Raw genomic sequence first — 17,560 nt, forward strand, 5'->3', positions numbered from 1 at the left:
ATATTATCCAGAATAAGGGATGTTTTCCCAAATCGGGATCTAAAAAGGTGATGAGATAATCATAGGTTTTAAAGGAAAAAAATAGGGCTTTTTTTTTTTTATCATAATGTGTCAGTAAATGAGGCTTAAGACTTTACAGATTACCAGTTTACACTTTATTTCCACTTCAAAAAAATAAGTAAGGTGTGTGAAGCAGACTTAATTAGACTAGGCACAGATCCAGCATAAGTGGAGATGGTATGGTACATACCTGCAGGGCTGTAAAAGCATCATGTGACCAGAGGAAGTTTAGGATACCACCTGATATTAACAGGTGGGGAAAAGAGGTTATATTCTCTCGCATGCTATTGCATTTGTTTAGACAGCAAAGCTTTTCAGCCGTTTTTGGGCATGGCTATGTTCTCAACCTAGAGAAGATCTAAATATTTTCAATACAATGAATGAAGTGTAAAAGATAATGCCAAAAAGGGGACTGTGGCCAGTCACCCAAAAAAGAACGAGAAGCACTGCTGTTTATTTCTAACCCAAATAGGCACGCTCTGCATTTTAAGAGCATGCTTTTATATTTAGCAGCATCTTTGTATTCCTTGAAACAAAATAAAGGAGCAGAACACATCTGCGTTTTGTTGCTGTAGCATATGGATGTGTTAGGACAGCACAAGCTACCTGTAGTGCAAACTTCTCATCTGCATATGAACAAAAGAAATCTTCCTTTACTAATTCTGGAAGTTACGCATCACTGTGGGATTCTGAGGCCTAGTCAAATAATTGTCTTAGTGTACTACCTGCTGTGTTCAATATTGAGTGAAAATGGAAGCCAGACCCTGCACCATCGTATTTCACAATCCTTCTTTTATTTAAATAATCCCAGTCAGTTTGGGGGATGCCAGACCTTTATAAATTAACAGCAGGGAAATACCAAAGGTGTCAGATTGCATATTTATCATCTTTCTCGTGTAATACTTAAATATGTATCAAGAAGTGACTGACATAAATTAGGCAGATTTCAGAAGCCACAGGCCGTGGCTTGTAGAGGACCCCCTTCTGCTTGACATTTCATCCTTGTCAAAGATCAAATTATTTTAATTTAGGCTGCAAATTATAAGGAATGAAGACTTCTTTGTGGGAATTCCCTGTGGTAATCTGACTTTTGTTGTTACTGCTGCTTGTCAGTGTGCAAAAGATATAATATGCATGCAAATAAGGTTAAAAAATATGTACTATCTAATTATCCAGCCAGTACATTCCACTTGAAGACAGTGGGAGGCCTGACACACAGTATGTGTTTGATTCATTGAGGCCTGCAGGGTATTTACACAAGATTACTTTTAATTATGAAATTAATATCTGTTTATCTAGAATGTATAGCAGTAAGTGAGCATACACATGAGCAGAATTTTTAGTAAAATAAATCATCTCAATATTTAATACATATAAAATATAGGGAAAAGTACAAATTTGCTTCCAAAATAATAGTGAAGAACTATGCCATTTTTATTTTTAAAAAAACTGTGATTAAAAAGTTACACTTTCAATTACATTTGTTGCCACAACTGCCAACTCATTTCCAGATGTGTCTTTTCATTGTAAAATTTTCTCTGTATAAATATAATCCACAGGTTTAAAATTTAATTCTTGAAGAGCAAATATGAAATGGAACCTAAATATTGAAATTGTTCTGTTAGAAGAATTAGAAAGATGCAGAATATGCATTAATATAGTTCTGATTTGTGATCTGAGTAAGTTTCAGAGTAAATGAATAAATATGTGTAGTTATTTGTGAGTTGTACTTTCCTTTGCTTTTTTAAAGCTATGATAAAAGCTTAGATAAACAGAGAGGAAAAAGTGCCAGTGACCCACAGAGCAGCATGCTGCAAGATGTCAGTGGACTATTACTCACGCACAGTTAATTATTTTTCCAGTTTTTTCCTGATTATTGTATATTGGAATTACAAAATAAGGCCCTTAATCAGTTTTGAATGCATGACTGGAGCCCCCACTGGCCTGAAGAACCCCTTCCAATGCTCAAGTCATACACTGAAGGAGTAGGAACTAATGCATTAAAATATGCTGTTATACCTAATAAGGTGTGTGACTTGCCAGGGTATCTCTGTGTTTTAGATATGCTGTGAGATGTGAAGCTAATTTACCTTTAATCAAGGTATAAGAATGTGACTCTTTGGACCTTTGGCTTAGATCTGGACACTTTGCCTTCCATATGCATATTCAAATATATTTCCAAACACAGTAACCAAAGTTGCATCTCTTTTCCCTGTGGAGGCTGTTCTGCCACCTGAGAAGGTGTCACGGTTTGTCTGCAAACAGGCCGGATAAGTTAAGGTCCATTCTCCTACAAGTATAGCTCTACATAACGTGCAAGTTTTGCCTTTGGGTTGACACGAATATCTATGTGCTGTTCTATGCTCTCACGGCCTGCTAAGACCCTTTTCCATGAAGCTATGTATTAAATATAACCAGAAATTCTATGATGTGTATGTAAGGATTTTTATATTCAGTTTCATGTGGAAGGGACTCAGATATTATAATGGCAAGTATCATTATAAAATCATAAGATAGACAATTAAGCTGGAAGAAGCAACGAAAAAACTACCAGTTATTACAATGGCAAATTTTGCAGTATAAATGTTTGTCTGCTAATAGCTGCAACAAATCCACAAATGTGTTTCAGATGGGTCAATGAATAAGCATCAAATAACAACCTGGCTCTACCAAATGGTCCCACACTTAATCAAGCAATCAAGGGCTGAATAGTAATTATGTTTTGCCTGCTGAATGAGAATCTATTCATATTTCATTCCTCCTTTCCAGATATAAATATATATTTTAAGTGTAAACCTTGAATAAACCATTAACAGTGCTAAGAGCAATGAATTGCTAAAGAAAGAAAAATATCTGGTAGGTAGAACATTCTGATTTTTCTTTCTCTTTTACTGCTTTCTCTCTCCCTCTCTCTTTTACTCTTTTTCTCTCCTTGCTAATCAGTGTGATGGAATTCAGCTAGACTTAATCAATATTTCTCTGGAAGGAATTGCCATTCTCAACATTCCAAGCATGCATGGTGGGTCAAATCTTTGGGGAGAGACAAAGAAAAGACGTAGCCATCGCCGGACAGAAAAGAAGAGGTCAGATAAAAGAACCACTGTCACAGATGCCAAGGAATTGAAGTTTGTATGCCAAGGTAAGCTTACGGATTAATACAGGCTCTCTGGTTTCTTACAGTCAACTCTGTTATTTAATTGCAATTGCATTGCCTCTTGTCAAGAGTAAAGATGGACAGTTCTTAGCTATTTCTTTGTGTGTGTGCGTTTAGCTTTCTGACAGTAAGTAAGTGCTGGAGCAAAGACATGCTGACAATTGCAATTTATATACTTGCCAACCTGCCTTTCTTAGGATATCACATGTAAAGCAGACTAAGCACAGCATGTGGCACTGTTTGCTGCTATTATATTCATCTAGAAGTGCCTGAAGTTTTTGGAGTCAAAAAATGCTTGCTATAAGTGTCAGTATGCATAAAAAGTGGGGATAATCATGCGCCTTTTCTAACAAACTTTGTCCTAAGGAAACAGGCTGTGGAAAATTGCTTAATGGTAACAAGAAGCTGTCTATACATTTGATGCTACCATACTATGATGCTGTATGCAATCCTTGATAGTATACACTGTAGCTTGCATGGGAGTGATCCTTCCTTTCAGGGGTCATATACTTTCCTGATGATAAGAAGGATTTTCTCCTTAAATTTTATTACTAATCATAACTTCTGAGGAAACCCTACAATAAATAGCAGTCTCTACTATAGTCTGCAGAAGCTGAATAGCATGCGTTGTAACACATCATAAAACATCACAAGTTGCAGAGATTATGCAGCAATGGTTCTCTTCACACCAAGGGATCAAAGGACCAAACTTTTCTTCTCTTTACTTTCTATCCTGTGGAAAAGAGTATCTTTTGCTTCAGTGGTTACAACATCCATAGGCTGAATCAAGGTCAGGATTTTAACAGTTTGATTTTTATTTTAATCCTTTTTCTAGTTTTGGATAACTTATTTTTTGTATCCTATGAGCAGTAATTTTTAAGTCACTGTTTATGCCTTAGTTAATCACAATATGTTGTGGTTTTAATCTAGCTAATTTATTTAGATGAGATAAGTTTAGGAAAGCAGTAGTTTTCTATGTCCTGGAGACTGCAGTAAGTACTAGGACTCAAGGTTTGCTGTGCATTTTGGCAAGTTGCAGTATGATCTCCTTATCTCCAAGTAACTTACCAATACACACTGTCGACTGAAGTCTTATCAACTGCTAAGTTTCTACTACTTCTGCATATGCCACCATCCCTGTATAAAACCCCAGAATGCAAATAGCATGGACATCAGGTTTTAAGGACAAAATGATTTGTTCTGTGGATCCACTCCTATTGCGTATTGCAAAGAATAGCCTTCTAATTTTGCCAGCTAAAATAGGTACTCAGGTTAGAGTAAGCTTTTTCATCTCAGTATTCAAGAATATTGCTGAATAATGGAATTCAATCTATTTTAAGTCTAGGCTTATCAAAGAGCTTTGATAAATCTAAATCTATACGCTGTGGAAACAGCTGACTTCCTGTCTCTTCTAAGGTAATATGATTCCTTTGCTAGCTTTAGACTAGCATATCCTAAAGTCCTATATTGTCTAACATGATTGTTTTCTTAGGTACATTAGGTTTGTGTATTTTTAGTTTGAAAAAAACATTGTACAAAATGTTAATGCCTGGTGCAGAAATATGTATTGCTGGATTGAGAACCAAGGTTAAATGCACACCTGTTTGTTAACTTCTGTTTGTTTATTTACATATTCTGAATAAATATCCTTTTCAGCTGGTTTTATGTCCAAATACAGCTTCTAATCACTCAGCTTAACTAAACACTATGCTTTCTAGGAGACTATAATCTAACATACCCATGTTTCCATACAGATATCTGTCAGGTTTATTCTGAAAATTTAATCCTTGTATTTGGGCCTTGAGTGGCATTTACATTCAGTTTTAGTCTTGTCAGATTACATCGCAACTGTATTTTATTGTAACTTTTTGCTTTTTTGGTTTTATAACTGGACCACAAATACCTGAATTGAAGTTTAGCATTCCAAGTGTGAGCCCTTAAATGGGATACAGGTTCAGAACATTGAAGCTGGCTCCTTGCTCTGGGCATTTAGCTGCCACGTAGCGCATCGCATTGCTCCTCTTGGAGCAGCCCTGGAAGGACTTGGTGACTGAGAAACCCAGAGCAGCAGTAAACTCCGCAAGGTCTCCCCCTGCTTCTGTGCGTGTTACCTGATATGAACGATGTGTGTATTGCATGATCATCACTGCAGGGAAGAGAACCAAAGTTATGACAAATCTTTTTCCTTCTTATATGATTGGGGGAAGGAAATGTTCTCTGAGCCTTCTCCCCTTGATTTCCTCCTCCCCCCCCCCCCCATTTACTGTGGTCAAACTATAGGTAGCACACTCGAGAGAAAAAGCTTGCCTTTTCCTTGCCTGCCTACTCAATAGCCAGACCACAGTTTGGACTCTTAAGAAAGAATAATTAGCTGGACATCTGTTTGCAAACAATCTGATTACATACACATAGTCTGAAAAAATAACTGAAATATAGCAATTTAAAATGTGTATTCTTCATTTAAATACAAGAGTATTTAAATCCCTACTAATTTCATTAGGAGTTGTGCATGTATGGACAAGGTGTGTGTGTGTATCATACATATTTCCATCTAACAGGTAACTGACTGTGATATTTTCATATAAAGACATATATGAAAATATATTTGTACAATAAATTTATAATTCTTTAGAAAGAAAACCTTATTTAGCCATAGGATGCTAAATACTATTCTGTTCTTTAAAAATGACATCAAATACTGAAGTTTTCATTTCACCTCCTGTACAAAAGTATAAAGTATCTTTCAATAGATGCTATTAGGGTAGAAATCACATTTTGATTTTGTTTCTTTTAAATTAAAATTATATCATTATCGTTTCTCTTGTCCACAATCAATGCATAATAACAAATAAAATTAACTACACATATATGTTATAGTTTGTGCAGGTATATGATTTAGTTAGTATTTTCACTTTATGAATCTGCCACTTGCAGTGCAGTTTTTCTGTTGTTTTTTTTCATCTTTTAGTATGTACATATCTATGGAATATTTATCCACAATCAATTTTTTTCTAAGTACAGATCTCAGTTGTAACTGTGAACTATCCCTAAACATTATTTGGACAGGATTTTTGTTTGGATCTACACAAATATCGATAAATGCCAAAAATAAGTGTTTTAAAAAGATGAACATGCTACATATAAACTAAAGTATGAATTGAGACACATAAATGTAAATAACTGAGCTACTTGTCATTTGGAAATGACATCCAAAACATAAATTGAATCATGAAAACATGTCTTCCATAAAATGTACACCGTTTCTGTTAGGTGTTAAACAGCAAAATGATCTTCTTCTCAGAGATACTAAATAAAATTTTCAAGCTTTTACTTTCTGTATTTAATATTTGTGACAAAAGAAAATTATTGTTTTGAAACTTTGTCTACTAAACTTTTTGTTTAATGGAGTGGGATTCCTCTGGGGGAAATGTTGTTAGGCTTTCATTTGCTTTCATTGCCGAAGTGATCAGAACCCTGTCCGGAAATGGGATTTCTTCACTGGGTAATAGTCTTAAACTTTTATTGCAAAGATAGGTCTGTAACTTGTTTTGGATAAGTAGTTCCAGTCACCTCAGTGGACTCACTCTAGTCAAAGTTTATGAACATTACTATTAATGGATAAAGCCCTTAATGTATAAATATTTTGGTAGAAGAATATTTCTTCCTATTTATTTTGTACAGCACCAGGCATAGTGATACTTGACCAAGTACATAGCAAACTACGCAGGCCAGCTTGTTAGGGGAGCTGCAACAAGCTGTTATTCAGCAGTGTGCTAGACTAATAGACTAATTCAAGACAATGTGCATTCATGTCACAGCATCTAGGCATAAACCAAGCTTACCAGGATGATTCAATAACTCTGTGCGGAAATCTCAGTTAATAACTGCATTATGAATTTCTGAATGGAAATGCAGAAGTTTTAGGAGTAGAATAATCTGTATACAGACAGTTCACTACAGTCAAAAATAGGAGAAATGCAAACTGTGAAGGCCTTAGAGCCCTCCAAAACATCTGTACATAGTGGAAGAGGAAAAAATGCCATATTCATTAGGTATGAAATTCCATTCTAAAGAAAAATCTCTTTTCTAAGGAAAAGATAACCATTAACACATTACAGAGAAAAATAAAAATAGCTATTTCATAACTGGTCTGTGTTAGACATTCAGCTACAGAAACAATATAGTTTAGCTGGAGCATCTAAGTAAAATCATTTAATTACTTGCTGCCTTGACAATCCTGACTAGGTATTTTAGGGTGCACATATGTATAGCTTGATGGAAACAAACAGTCCTGATAAAAGCCAATTCTACCAATTTTAGTAATCAGTGTTGTGGGTTATTTGTGCTGCTTTAGAGAAGGAAAAAAGGTAAATTAGCTTATGTTAATTATAATATCTTTTTAAGAACCTGTGGGAATATGTTTGATATTCAGAATTCCAGTAAGCAGAAATACATCTAACCAATGAAAACCAGTGACCAAATCAGTTGAACATCAAAAGAAATAATAATTACACACTGTCCTGAGCTAGGCTCAAAATCACTAAAATAGGCTACAGGCCGACATAAACACCCTCTAGTATTTGAGACAGCTTGCAAAACATTTATGGTCCTTCTGCAGGAAGAGCCTCTCCAAAAGCTGAGGTACATGTCTGTATCCAAAACAAAGATACAAACAGGACATATATGGTGGGAATGCTTTGCTGGGTTCTATTTGTGATACTTTTGTGGAAAATAGCAGAAAAAGAACAGTGAAGCCAAGAAAAGAGGAAGCGGCATACACAGTAATAGAAAATCTCTTGGCGCATTTTTAAGAAAAAGTGAAGAGGAAGACAGCTTTTACAGTTGAGTTCTGGCTATAAAACTGTTAGATAAGCAAAGAAAATGCCTTCTGCTTGAGTCTTCCTATATTTAACGGAAAAGATCTTTTGTCTTTAGTTGTAAGTAAGAAGACTGAAGACTGAAAAATCTAACTCTGGTGTTCCTTTCCTAATGAAAGTAACCCAAGAAGATCAGTATGTTGCATGTTGACTAACACATAGATCTGAAAAGACAAGAGAGGAAAAAAACTCCATAATAAACAGTAAAATAAGTTAAATTTAAAAGGGTTATGGAAGATCGTGTGTCTGAGTTCCTAGAAAAGGTAAAAAGGAAGCAGGATCTGTATGCATGCTTGTGTGTCTATTTTAAAAGGACTCTTCATTCACTGGTGATAGAAATGTAGGGTCAAAGCATTAAGTGTATGAAGTTCAGGAGAAGAGTCCAGTATTATTTCAGTGTAAGCTGCTATAAAACTCACATGGAACTTATTTCCAGGGTGTAAATTTAGGAAATTTCTATATGTAGCAAGTTACAGTGTTGCATGCATCTAAAATGCTTTGAATGCTTGGCTCACTCACCAATTCCATTTAATTATATACCTGGATTTCTTTGTTTGGAAATTAATGCAAAAGCCTCCTGGTATGAAATTTCCATTATTTCTCAAGTTTTGTTTAATTGCATCTTTTGGCCACTTTATTTTCTGTCGTTGATTGAAACCAGAAAGATATAGAAAATCCCCTGAATGAACAAATAAATAAGTTAAGCCTTCTTATCCAGATACTTCTTAAAACATTTGAAATAAATTTCTAAATATATTTGGACCAGTTTTTTCCCTGTCCAAGCATGCATTCAGAACTATACTGAACATCTTAAAATGTAAACTTAAGCTCTAAGCTAGACCTCACATATTTCTATCTGGATTTTCTTGTTAAAATATATGAGCACATGTTGTATATGGTAAATCAAATCCTTGTGAGTCCTGTCAAAGTTAGGGAGCCATTAATCTCAGCTGACTTTAGTGTCTGAAAGTCAAGTCTATAGTCAACAGATAGAGAGAGTGTCACCTCAGGAAGAGTGTTTATCCCATGTAAGGGTCATCCCCTGTAAGGGTCTAAGACAAGCAGGATAAATTGCTCCCTGGAGGTGCCTCTCTCTCTGTTTACCATAAGGGGATCCTAACTGACTGGCTAGGTTAGACACCTTGCTTCCAGCTGACTAGACAGTTAGATGAATTTCTGTATGTGCTGCACATGACAACAGTTCCTAAAATACATAAACAGTCCTTGGAGCAGGAATGGAAACTGGTCGCCTCTCTGCCAGATGAGCCTTGTTGAGCTGAGTCATGCTTTCTATTCTGGGCCTGTGGTGATGTGTCCTACATCTTTCATGAATCCTGTAGTCACTAATCTACTGTACAGAAAGGCCCCCAGCAAAATATCTGTCTTGTCAATGTGTGCAGAGCCTGCTTGGAGTATGACTTCTACCCCTGGGGAGCTCAAGCAGAGGAATGCCTGTTTGGGGAATTATAGTATTGGTAGTGCTTGAAATAGGGTAGCACTCAGTTAGTGTGACATACTGCCCCTTCTTTAGTTTGGACTATATTGTCCAGACTTGCGCTATATTGTCACCTTTAAAATTCTGAATGCCATGCTGAATATCCAGTTTCCCTTGGATGCACTTGTCTTGCAGTCCTCAATCATTGCTCATTATTACCTCGTCAAGTTATAATTCCTCAGCTGATCAGCAGTAATGGCCACCATGCTGGAGAGTTTGGCTCCATATCTCCAGCAGGAGCGCAGCAGGCCCTGAGAGCTGCTGCCTCACTGGGAGCAGCTGCATAGTGTAGCTCGTAAGTGTGCAAGGTAGTGATTTCTGGCTCTGGCGAGATTGCAGACTCAGCAGGGGCAAGGAACCCTTGCCAATTTCCCCCTGTGGAAAGCATCTGTTCCTGTGACTCCAGGACCTGCTCTTTGCAAAAGGCAAGATGCAACCATCAGCTGCTTCTGCTGAAGCAGCAGCTCCCGGCTCTGGGTGGTCCCTCCAAAAGCTGTGGAGCAGTGATCCCCATACTATGATGTGTTACATGGCTTATATAATGCAGTGTGCAGATAACCATGTGCATGTGTTACTGCAAATCAGCAGTATCTCTGTGGAGGCAGCAGCTTAAATTTAGGAAGAATTAAACATCCTTCCATTCTTCCACACTAGCAAACTTCCACTTCTTTTATTTTTAGTAGTGGGCTGTGTTTTTAGACACCGTGTAGAGGTGACAAAGGTGCTGAGCTACTCAACCTGGCAAAGTGATAGCATTGGTAAGCATGACTAGAATAAGACTTCTATGTAGAGAGGAAATTTTCCTTACTCAGATTCTGGCAGACAGATTAAGTTGCTGTTCACATGAGGCCTTTGCCTCTCATTAGCTACTGAAGATTTCATGGGTTTGAGTCTTAGTTTTTACTGCATACCCACATTCACTGGAAGGACAGCTTCAAATATCAACAAGGGGTGAATGGTGCTTTGTCTTATATACTTAGTTAAATTGTGCATTGTACCCATTCGTTTGCAAGATCTAAAAAGCAAATTTATGTTCATTTTACCGAGCTGTTAAAGATAGTAGTTTTCCTCACAAAAGAATGTGGACAGGCATATTTTAATATGCTATTAAAAAAGCCTTTCCCCCTCTTTCTCCTCATGGCAGTGAAACTTTAGGTTCCTGCTTTTCTTCTTGATACCTTTATTACTGAAAAGGTGCTTTAGAAAGAGCCTTACTCATACAAGTAAGCCCATCAACTTGAGGGGTGGAGTCCGTAATTCATAATACAGTTTAAATCTTTTAGAAATATAAATACTGTTCCTGGTATCTGTGAAATACTGATTTTTATTATTATTAGGAAGTAGTAGCAGCTTGAAAAATGAATTGACAGTCTGATTTGGATTTATATTTATAAAGTATGTATATATGTTTCTGTGCAATATAGATCATAGTAGAAAAACAATTTCCTTTTATTTACAAGGCAATTGAGATTGTCATTATATTATACCTTTTGGTGCACAGAATGTTCATTTTCTTTCAAGCGTTATTCATTGAAAGAGGATAATTATGGTGTATTTCACAGACTGCCAGAAGGAAAATATATCTTTGAAAAGTTTCATTTCCCTTAAGTTGCTCATTTTCTATAGGAAGACAGAGCTATTAAGTAACATACCCATGACAAAGATTGATTAAAATGGCATAAAGGACTATCTTATCTCTAAGTACAGGGATTTACACGTATAACTCCCATGACTTTAAATGCAGTAGGTGAAATTAACTCTAGATATTGCATGAAAAAAGCCCGAGTAAATTGGTTTGTACAGAGAACTAGGCAAGGATGGGAGGGATAGCATGTTCAGTACCAGCCGACAAGCAGGAAGTAGCTTGTTCCTCTAGTGCACCTATAATGCAGCGTGCAGATAACCAAGCCAAGTTCTGTGCTGGCAGCCGTCAGGCAATTTTCGGTTGGGACAGGGTTAGCTGAGGGCTAGCTTAGTAAAGGTAGAACCTTCCTGATGTGGCTGAGCTTCTACTCTTCAGCCAGCTCCTTAGAGCAGTTCAGGCCCCTCTATGGTGCATCGTGCACTGGTCAAAGTAAATTTAGTCTTATCTAGAACAAGAGATGAGCCCTTTGTGCACAGTCTGTGGCTTACTTGGAGGTATATTGGCCCAATATGTTCCTTTCCACCACGCACACAGGTGTTTGCGACCTGTTCCACACTGGTCCCAGTGCTTAATTCTGCTTTGCTGGGAGCCTTTCATGACACTTGGGCCTTATTAACCCAAGTAAATGAACGCTTTCCTTTCTGAGAACCAAATTATTAGTTAAGATGTGGTAAATGATAGGGAATATGAATGCAAAATCCAAAATATTTTGATATTTTTTTTTCTTTTACTCAGTGAAGAATTAGTAACAAACATCATTTTCATGGTAGCAAAACTGATTAGCTTACCCAGGCCTCCCCCCTCCCCATTTCTAGTACTAAAGGCAACAGTTTTGCTGGTATTTATCTGTGAAAGACTTGACTTTCAATTGAAAATGCACCTTGTAGAATGTGAAGCTCTGTAATAATTAGCTTTTTGGTATGTGATAGAAGAAGCTAAAATTTGCCTGTCCCAAGCTTCTTGGTATCTTCCCTCCATGCTGATCTTTTCTCTGACAGTAGCTCTGCTACTGTATGTTGGCAGCCCATCCAGTATCGTGGCAATAGTATGGTGCGGTGAATCTACAATTCAGAGTTTGCTAATACTGTAGGCAAGTAATTGTTATTTAAAATTTACTGTGTCAAGCATCAAATGTTGGTATTTGTTCAGAAACATAAGATGCAATTTCCAGAGGACATAACTCACTTCGGAGTAATTCTACTGAAATTATCAGATTTATATCAAGGAATAATAAAGTACCATAGCCCAGGGCAAAATTTCACATTTTTTATATTTCTAAATGTGGATGAAGAAAAACTTTATACGTTCCAGCTGAAAAACTGTGAATATACACACACACACACACACACGCATACATATACATATATATATATATACATATGTCAGATCTGTTTAACAGAGATTTTAGATTTTGTCACATAAATGTGCACTTTTTGGTCTACTTTTTGGCAAAAATTCCATAAAAAAGGCATGTAAATAAAAGGCAATTCTTCATTGGATGCATCTTCTACACTGATTTATGTACACACACACACACACACAAACAAAAATTTTTTTCTTCCAAAAAAACAGATTTTCATATTTTTGTAGAGTTTAATTTTTATTTCATACTGATATATGGCATAAGTAATGATTACTGCAGAAGTGTTAGACCAGGGTGAGAACAGAAACTAGTACTCATCTTAGTTATAAAATAACCATATTCTTTTATGGTACTTTGGAAAGGAGTTTTTCTTTAATTGACAAAGTGGAAACATCTGTTGCTGTCTCCAACTACTCTGAGTTTCATACTGTTTTTATAATTCATTTGTTTCTTTGCTTATGAAGTTTTCCTTCCAAATGCTTACAAAAAGTCAGCAATTAAGTAACTACAACAGGTGTTTCCTTTCTTGGGGAAAGGAATGCATATGATTATTGTAATTTAGATTCCTGTGTGAGTTAAGGAATTGGTCTGTTATTTGAAAACATTGCAAGCACATGGAAAATGATAAAAATGAAGTAGGAAGGTTGGATACATTTAAGAATGAGACAATTTTAACCCTTTCAAACTCTCTTTACATGTAAATGTTGTGGACGATTGCCATCACTTTAAAAAAGAGAACTAAATGTGATCAGATATGTGCTTATATGGTTTAGATGTATAGTAATATTTTCTGATGCCAAACATATGCTTTTATATTGTGACCTTTGTATAAGAAGCTGCAGTAACCATTCTGAAATATTCAATTTGTTTAATGGCAGACAAGTATTCCCTGGGAACGTCTGATAGCGTATCACTCAGATTGTTTGCTCATTTAACCCTGCCCCAGGTGCTGAATCTTAAGATAGAATAGCCTAGCAGATCATTTTTGGCTGCTATAACATGTAATCATATCCTCTCATCTGTTCTAGTCTTCTATTACTTGTTAATAGAAAATGTCAAGTTCCTTGAGTGTTTGTGAAAGGTGTTGTATTGACAGCAATTTAATTTTGAGTAACAACAGGAGAGACAACTTCAGTTAATATACACATTCATTCTACTAATAAAAAGATAAGTAGAATGTTCTAAAAATATTGGTGATAGGAATAATTTGATTAGGAACCAGTAAGACCACAGGTTGGATGTATATACTCTTGCATTGCTCACTTGAGGTAGAAATGGGATGTACAGGAGAAATTAGCGTTTGTGGATGAGAAAGAGTATAGTCTTTCTCTTACTTTGCACAAAGAGGTTTTTTTCATACTTAGGATCAATTTAAAAATTTTTTTTTCTTTCTCCATTTATTTTCTTCCTATGAACATTCATGGTCTGCTAGAGAATACTGTATAGCAGAATACAGTATAGCAAAAGCATGTGTCTAAGCACACCTACCAAGAAAGCAGTGTTTGGTAGTAGTGTTGCCTCAGTCATATTTTTACAGAGACCAGGTGCAAGTCTGGTGATATAGTGCGCTTGCGCTGATGATAAGCCAATGTAAAGGAGAGAAGGTTCAGTCGGACCATGTCATCTCAGTGACCTGATCCATTTTTATCTGCTGCCTTTAAATTGTAGTCTCCCTCCTGACACTGCTAAGCGTTGCCAGTAAACCACCAGGTTGTTTATAAGAGCACATTGTAAAGCAGGGTGTATTGGAAAGTATGAGCTGCCCAATAAATTAATGGCATTGTGAGGTGCTGCCTGCTGGGGTGAAAATAAATTGTAAGAAAATATAGGAAGACAGGTAATGGGCACTAGCTATGTTGCACAACGCTTTTCAAACTGCTGCTGCCTGTGTGCCAATAGATATGGCAATAACTGTCAACAAGATTTACAATACTTTCGCATTTACACAGTGAGAGTAGAAAGGTTGAAAGAATTCTATAATTTTGTTTAAACTTTAGCGCCAACTATTTCTGGACCTACTATTTCCAGGCAACCAAGTTGCAAACACACTGCTTGTCTTTCATATGTGTCAGTGGGAGGGTTTATTATCATCATCAGAAGTCCTTGAAATTGGACATAAGAAAAATAGCAGTAAAGCAGAGATATATACTTAATTGTAAAATCCAGGTAGGTGCAGATTTTTCCATTTATTGTATATGCTGTGATTTCTGATAGCACTAAATCATGCTACCTATATATAACCTCAGTGGGCGACTCCTGCAGGGGAGAAATTTTCTAGCTCTGCTTCTTCCCCTGATATAGAAAAGCACATCTTAAAGCTACTGTGTTGGCTTTGTGTCCCCACTAGAGATGCATTCCTTGCTGCAGAGAGCTTCAAGATGCGAAGTGAACAATTTTAAAGGCCCTTTGTGCAAGACTCAGGAGTTGTTCTATCATCCTCCTTATGAGCATTCAGACCCATCTTTACATTTACGAAACTTTTAAGAGTTCTTAGCACTGCGGAGATGGTAAAATTATGGGATTGAGCTGAATTTTTTTTTTTCATGTTTGCCCATCCTCAGTGAAACTCGTAAACACCTTCTATGTGCACAGCTGTTATTTTCTGACGAAGACTCTGGCTACTAGCTAAATAAGTTCTTCCCATCTTATCAGAAAGGCTGGCTTATGGTTTTCAGTAGCTTCAGCTTCCAACCAGTAAGAAAGCTTCTTTAAAATATGGACTAGAACAGACATGGATTTTTAATAAATCACAGAAGGTTTCTATGTACCATTAATGTGATTCTAATGATCATTTTTTGTAGGTCTAATATGCTACTGAGTACAGGAAAAGAAATGAGATTAATATAAAAAAATAGCCTTTCTAGAACCCAGTGAATAACCCAAGGCTGACCAAACCATTCTTTGCATTACTTTATATGAACTGTATGAACAAACTGACAAATTAGCAGTTAGTGATTATTATTTTTGTTCTGTGTTAATTTGTAGGTCTTAGATACTAGACATAAAAATAAATACAGATCAAATGGGCATTTCCTGCTTGAAGAGTCGTAGAAGATTTTAGGTTGAAACACATCTCCAAAGTCCCTCATCTAGTCCAACCCTCAAAAGCAGGTCTGATTAGATCAGATTGCTCAGGGACTTGTCTAGAATTTACACTTTAAAGAATCTAAAAAATGTATGATCTAAAGTTCATTTGCTTAAGTCTGAGGATTTGGTTCTTAAATACAAGGTTAAGGAGAAGTCCAACATCATTCTGTATGTGACCTTAATTCAGGCAGTCAGTTTGTCTTTTTTTTTTTTTTTTTCATGTTTCTTATTCACTTGCTCATTCACCTTGGACTTAGCTGACCCAACAGCCCTATCTCAGAGGCTCCTACAGTTCTCTTAGAAAGAGATGTCTGCTGGAGACCTGCCTTCTGGGAAGAGCCTTGATATTCCCACCCATGTGTGGGAATCAGCACTGTTATTTAAAACCTCAGTGAGACAGTCGCTATGACTGGCAAATAGTACACTGGAGTGGTTCTTCTCTTTTCACTTTCTGTTCAACATTCCCTGCTTTTTCATTTCTTCTCTCTTATGTTTATAACTACCCATTTTGGCTGCTTCAGGTGGAGTCCCAATATGTTCATTAGTCCCCTACAGACCAGGTTATCCCATTGATGATCAGTGTGAAGTTACATGTTGAATTGAAGCTTGTATTTAAATCTAATCAGGGGCAAGGGAATTTACATGCTTTCCTAAATCTAAATCGTCTTCTAGAATACCTCACCTCTATTTATCTGGTCTCTAACTATACTTAAGAATATAATTCTTCTTTTATAACTTTTTTTGTTTCTCCTTATTGACTTCCTGCTGTTTGATTTTATTTTTATTTTATTCCAAGAAAGTTTCCGACAATATTAAGACTTCTGCATTCCAATAGGGTTTGCAGCCCTGTAAAAATAATGATAATAGGCTCCCTGGAGTGCAAAGGGCTTCATATTTAGATGACCATCTACAGATAGTCAAGAAGTTTCTGATAGGTGGCCATTCTCTCTGGCTGTGTAAAAAACTCTTCATGATTCAAGTTTTTAAATAAATTTATTTTATTCAATTTAAAATGTTCATTGCCAGTTTGGAGATATTTAGAACCATTACCTAAAAACTGATAAAATGAATGATTAAGTCTATAGAGCATAAAAAAGTCTTATGTTAGTAAGGAACAATCAGCAATTTTTGTTATAACATCGGAAATCATATTAAGATTGTAGACACTTTGAGAATTACTGACTAAGACGTAATCAGAAGACATTTAAAACATCAAAAAATAATTGCTGTATAATTAATTTTGGGGTGATGGAGTTGATTAATCTAGCTCTGAAGCAATTTATGAAACTATCTCTTTTTACTGGTGAAAAACTGTATGGTTAGTCTACACAATGCTTTTTGGCTATAAAATTGCAACTCAGTTATCAAAATGCATAGAGTAGGGGCATAGGTAATTTTGCTTTAGTTATCAACTCGTGAGGTTACAAGAGATGTTTATTTTTAAATATTCTCATTCTGCAGTCTCTTTTCTACAGTGGGGAATAAAAACTCAGTGACAAATATCTCTTTGATACAGTTAAACCCTATTAGGTTTATATGTCCAAATTTGCAAAATTTCATGTGTGTATAAGCTATATCTGGGTGTATATGCTAACTAGACAAGACCATATACAACTCTATAACTTTGCAGGAACGTGCATTTCAAAGTAAGATCAAAGTAAGAGTCAATCTAATATTACCATAAAAAGTAAAGGAAAAATTTCTAGGTTAAAGAAGTGCACTAGAGAAGGAGGGAATAGTAATATGTACCCGCAATATTAAAAAAAAAAAAGAGAGAGAGAGAGAGAGAATTCTGTTCTATTTTTATTTCAGCTGTATGAATTTTCTGCTTACATTGTGTGAAAGGAATTATTTGAAAATATGTAATAGAGACCTGACT

General features: G+C 36.1%; 1 protein-coding gene across 1 annotated transcript in view; it reads left to right on the forward strand.

Moving 5' to 3' along the window:
* The window catches only part of DGKB (diacylglycerol kinase beta), a 337,863-nt gene that overhangs the window by 255,363 nt on the left and 64,940 nt on the right, over positions 1-17,560 (forward strand). The window contains exon 23 of the mRNA XM_013941524.2: positions 3,004-3,199. Within this exon, the coding sequence (XP_013796978.1) occupies positions 3,004-3,199 (196 nt within the window). The remainder of the gene's footprint in view (positions 1-3,003; positions 3,200-17,560) is intronic.

The sequence above is a fragment of the Apteryx mantelli genome, chromosome 2 (assembly GCF_036417845.1).
Source record: "Apteryx mantelli isolate bAptMan1 chromosome 2, bAptMan1.hap1, whole genome shotgun sequence".
Taxonomy (NCBI): Eukaryota; Metazoa; Chordata; class Aves; order Apterygiformes; family Apterygidae; genus Apteryx; species Apteryx mantelli.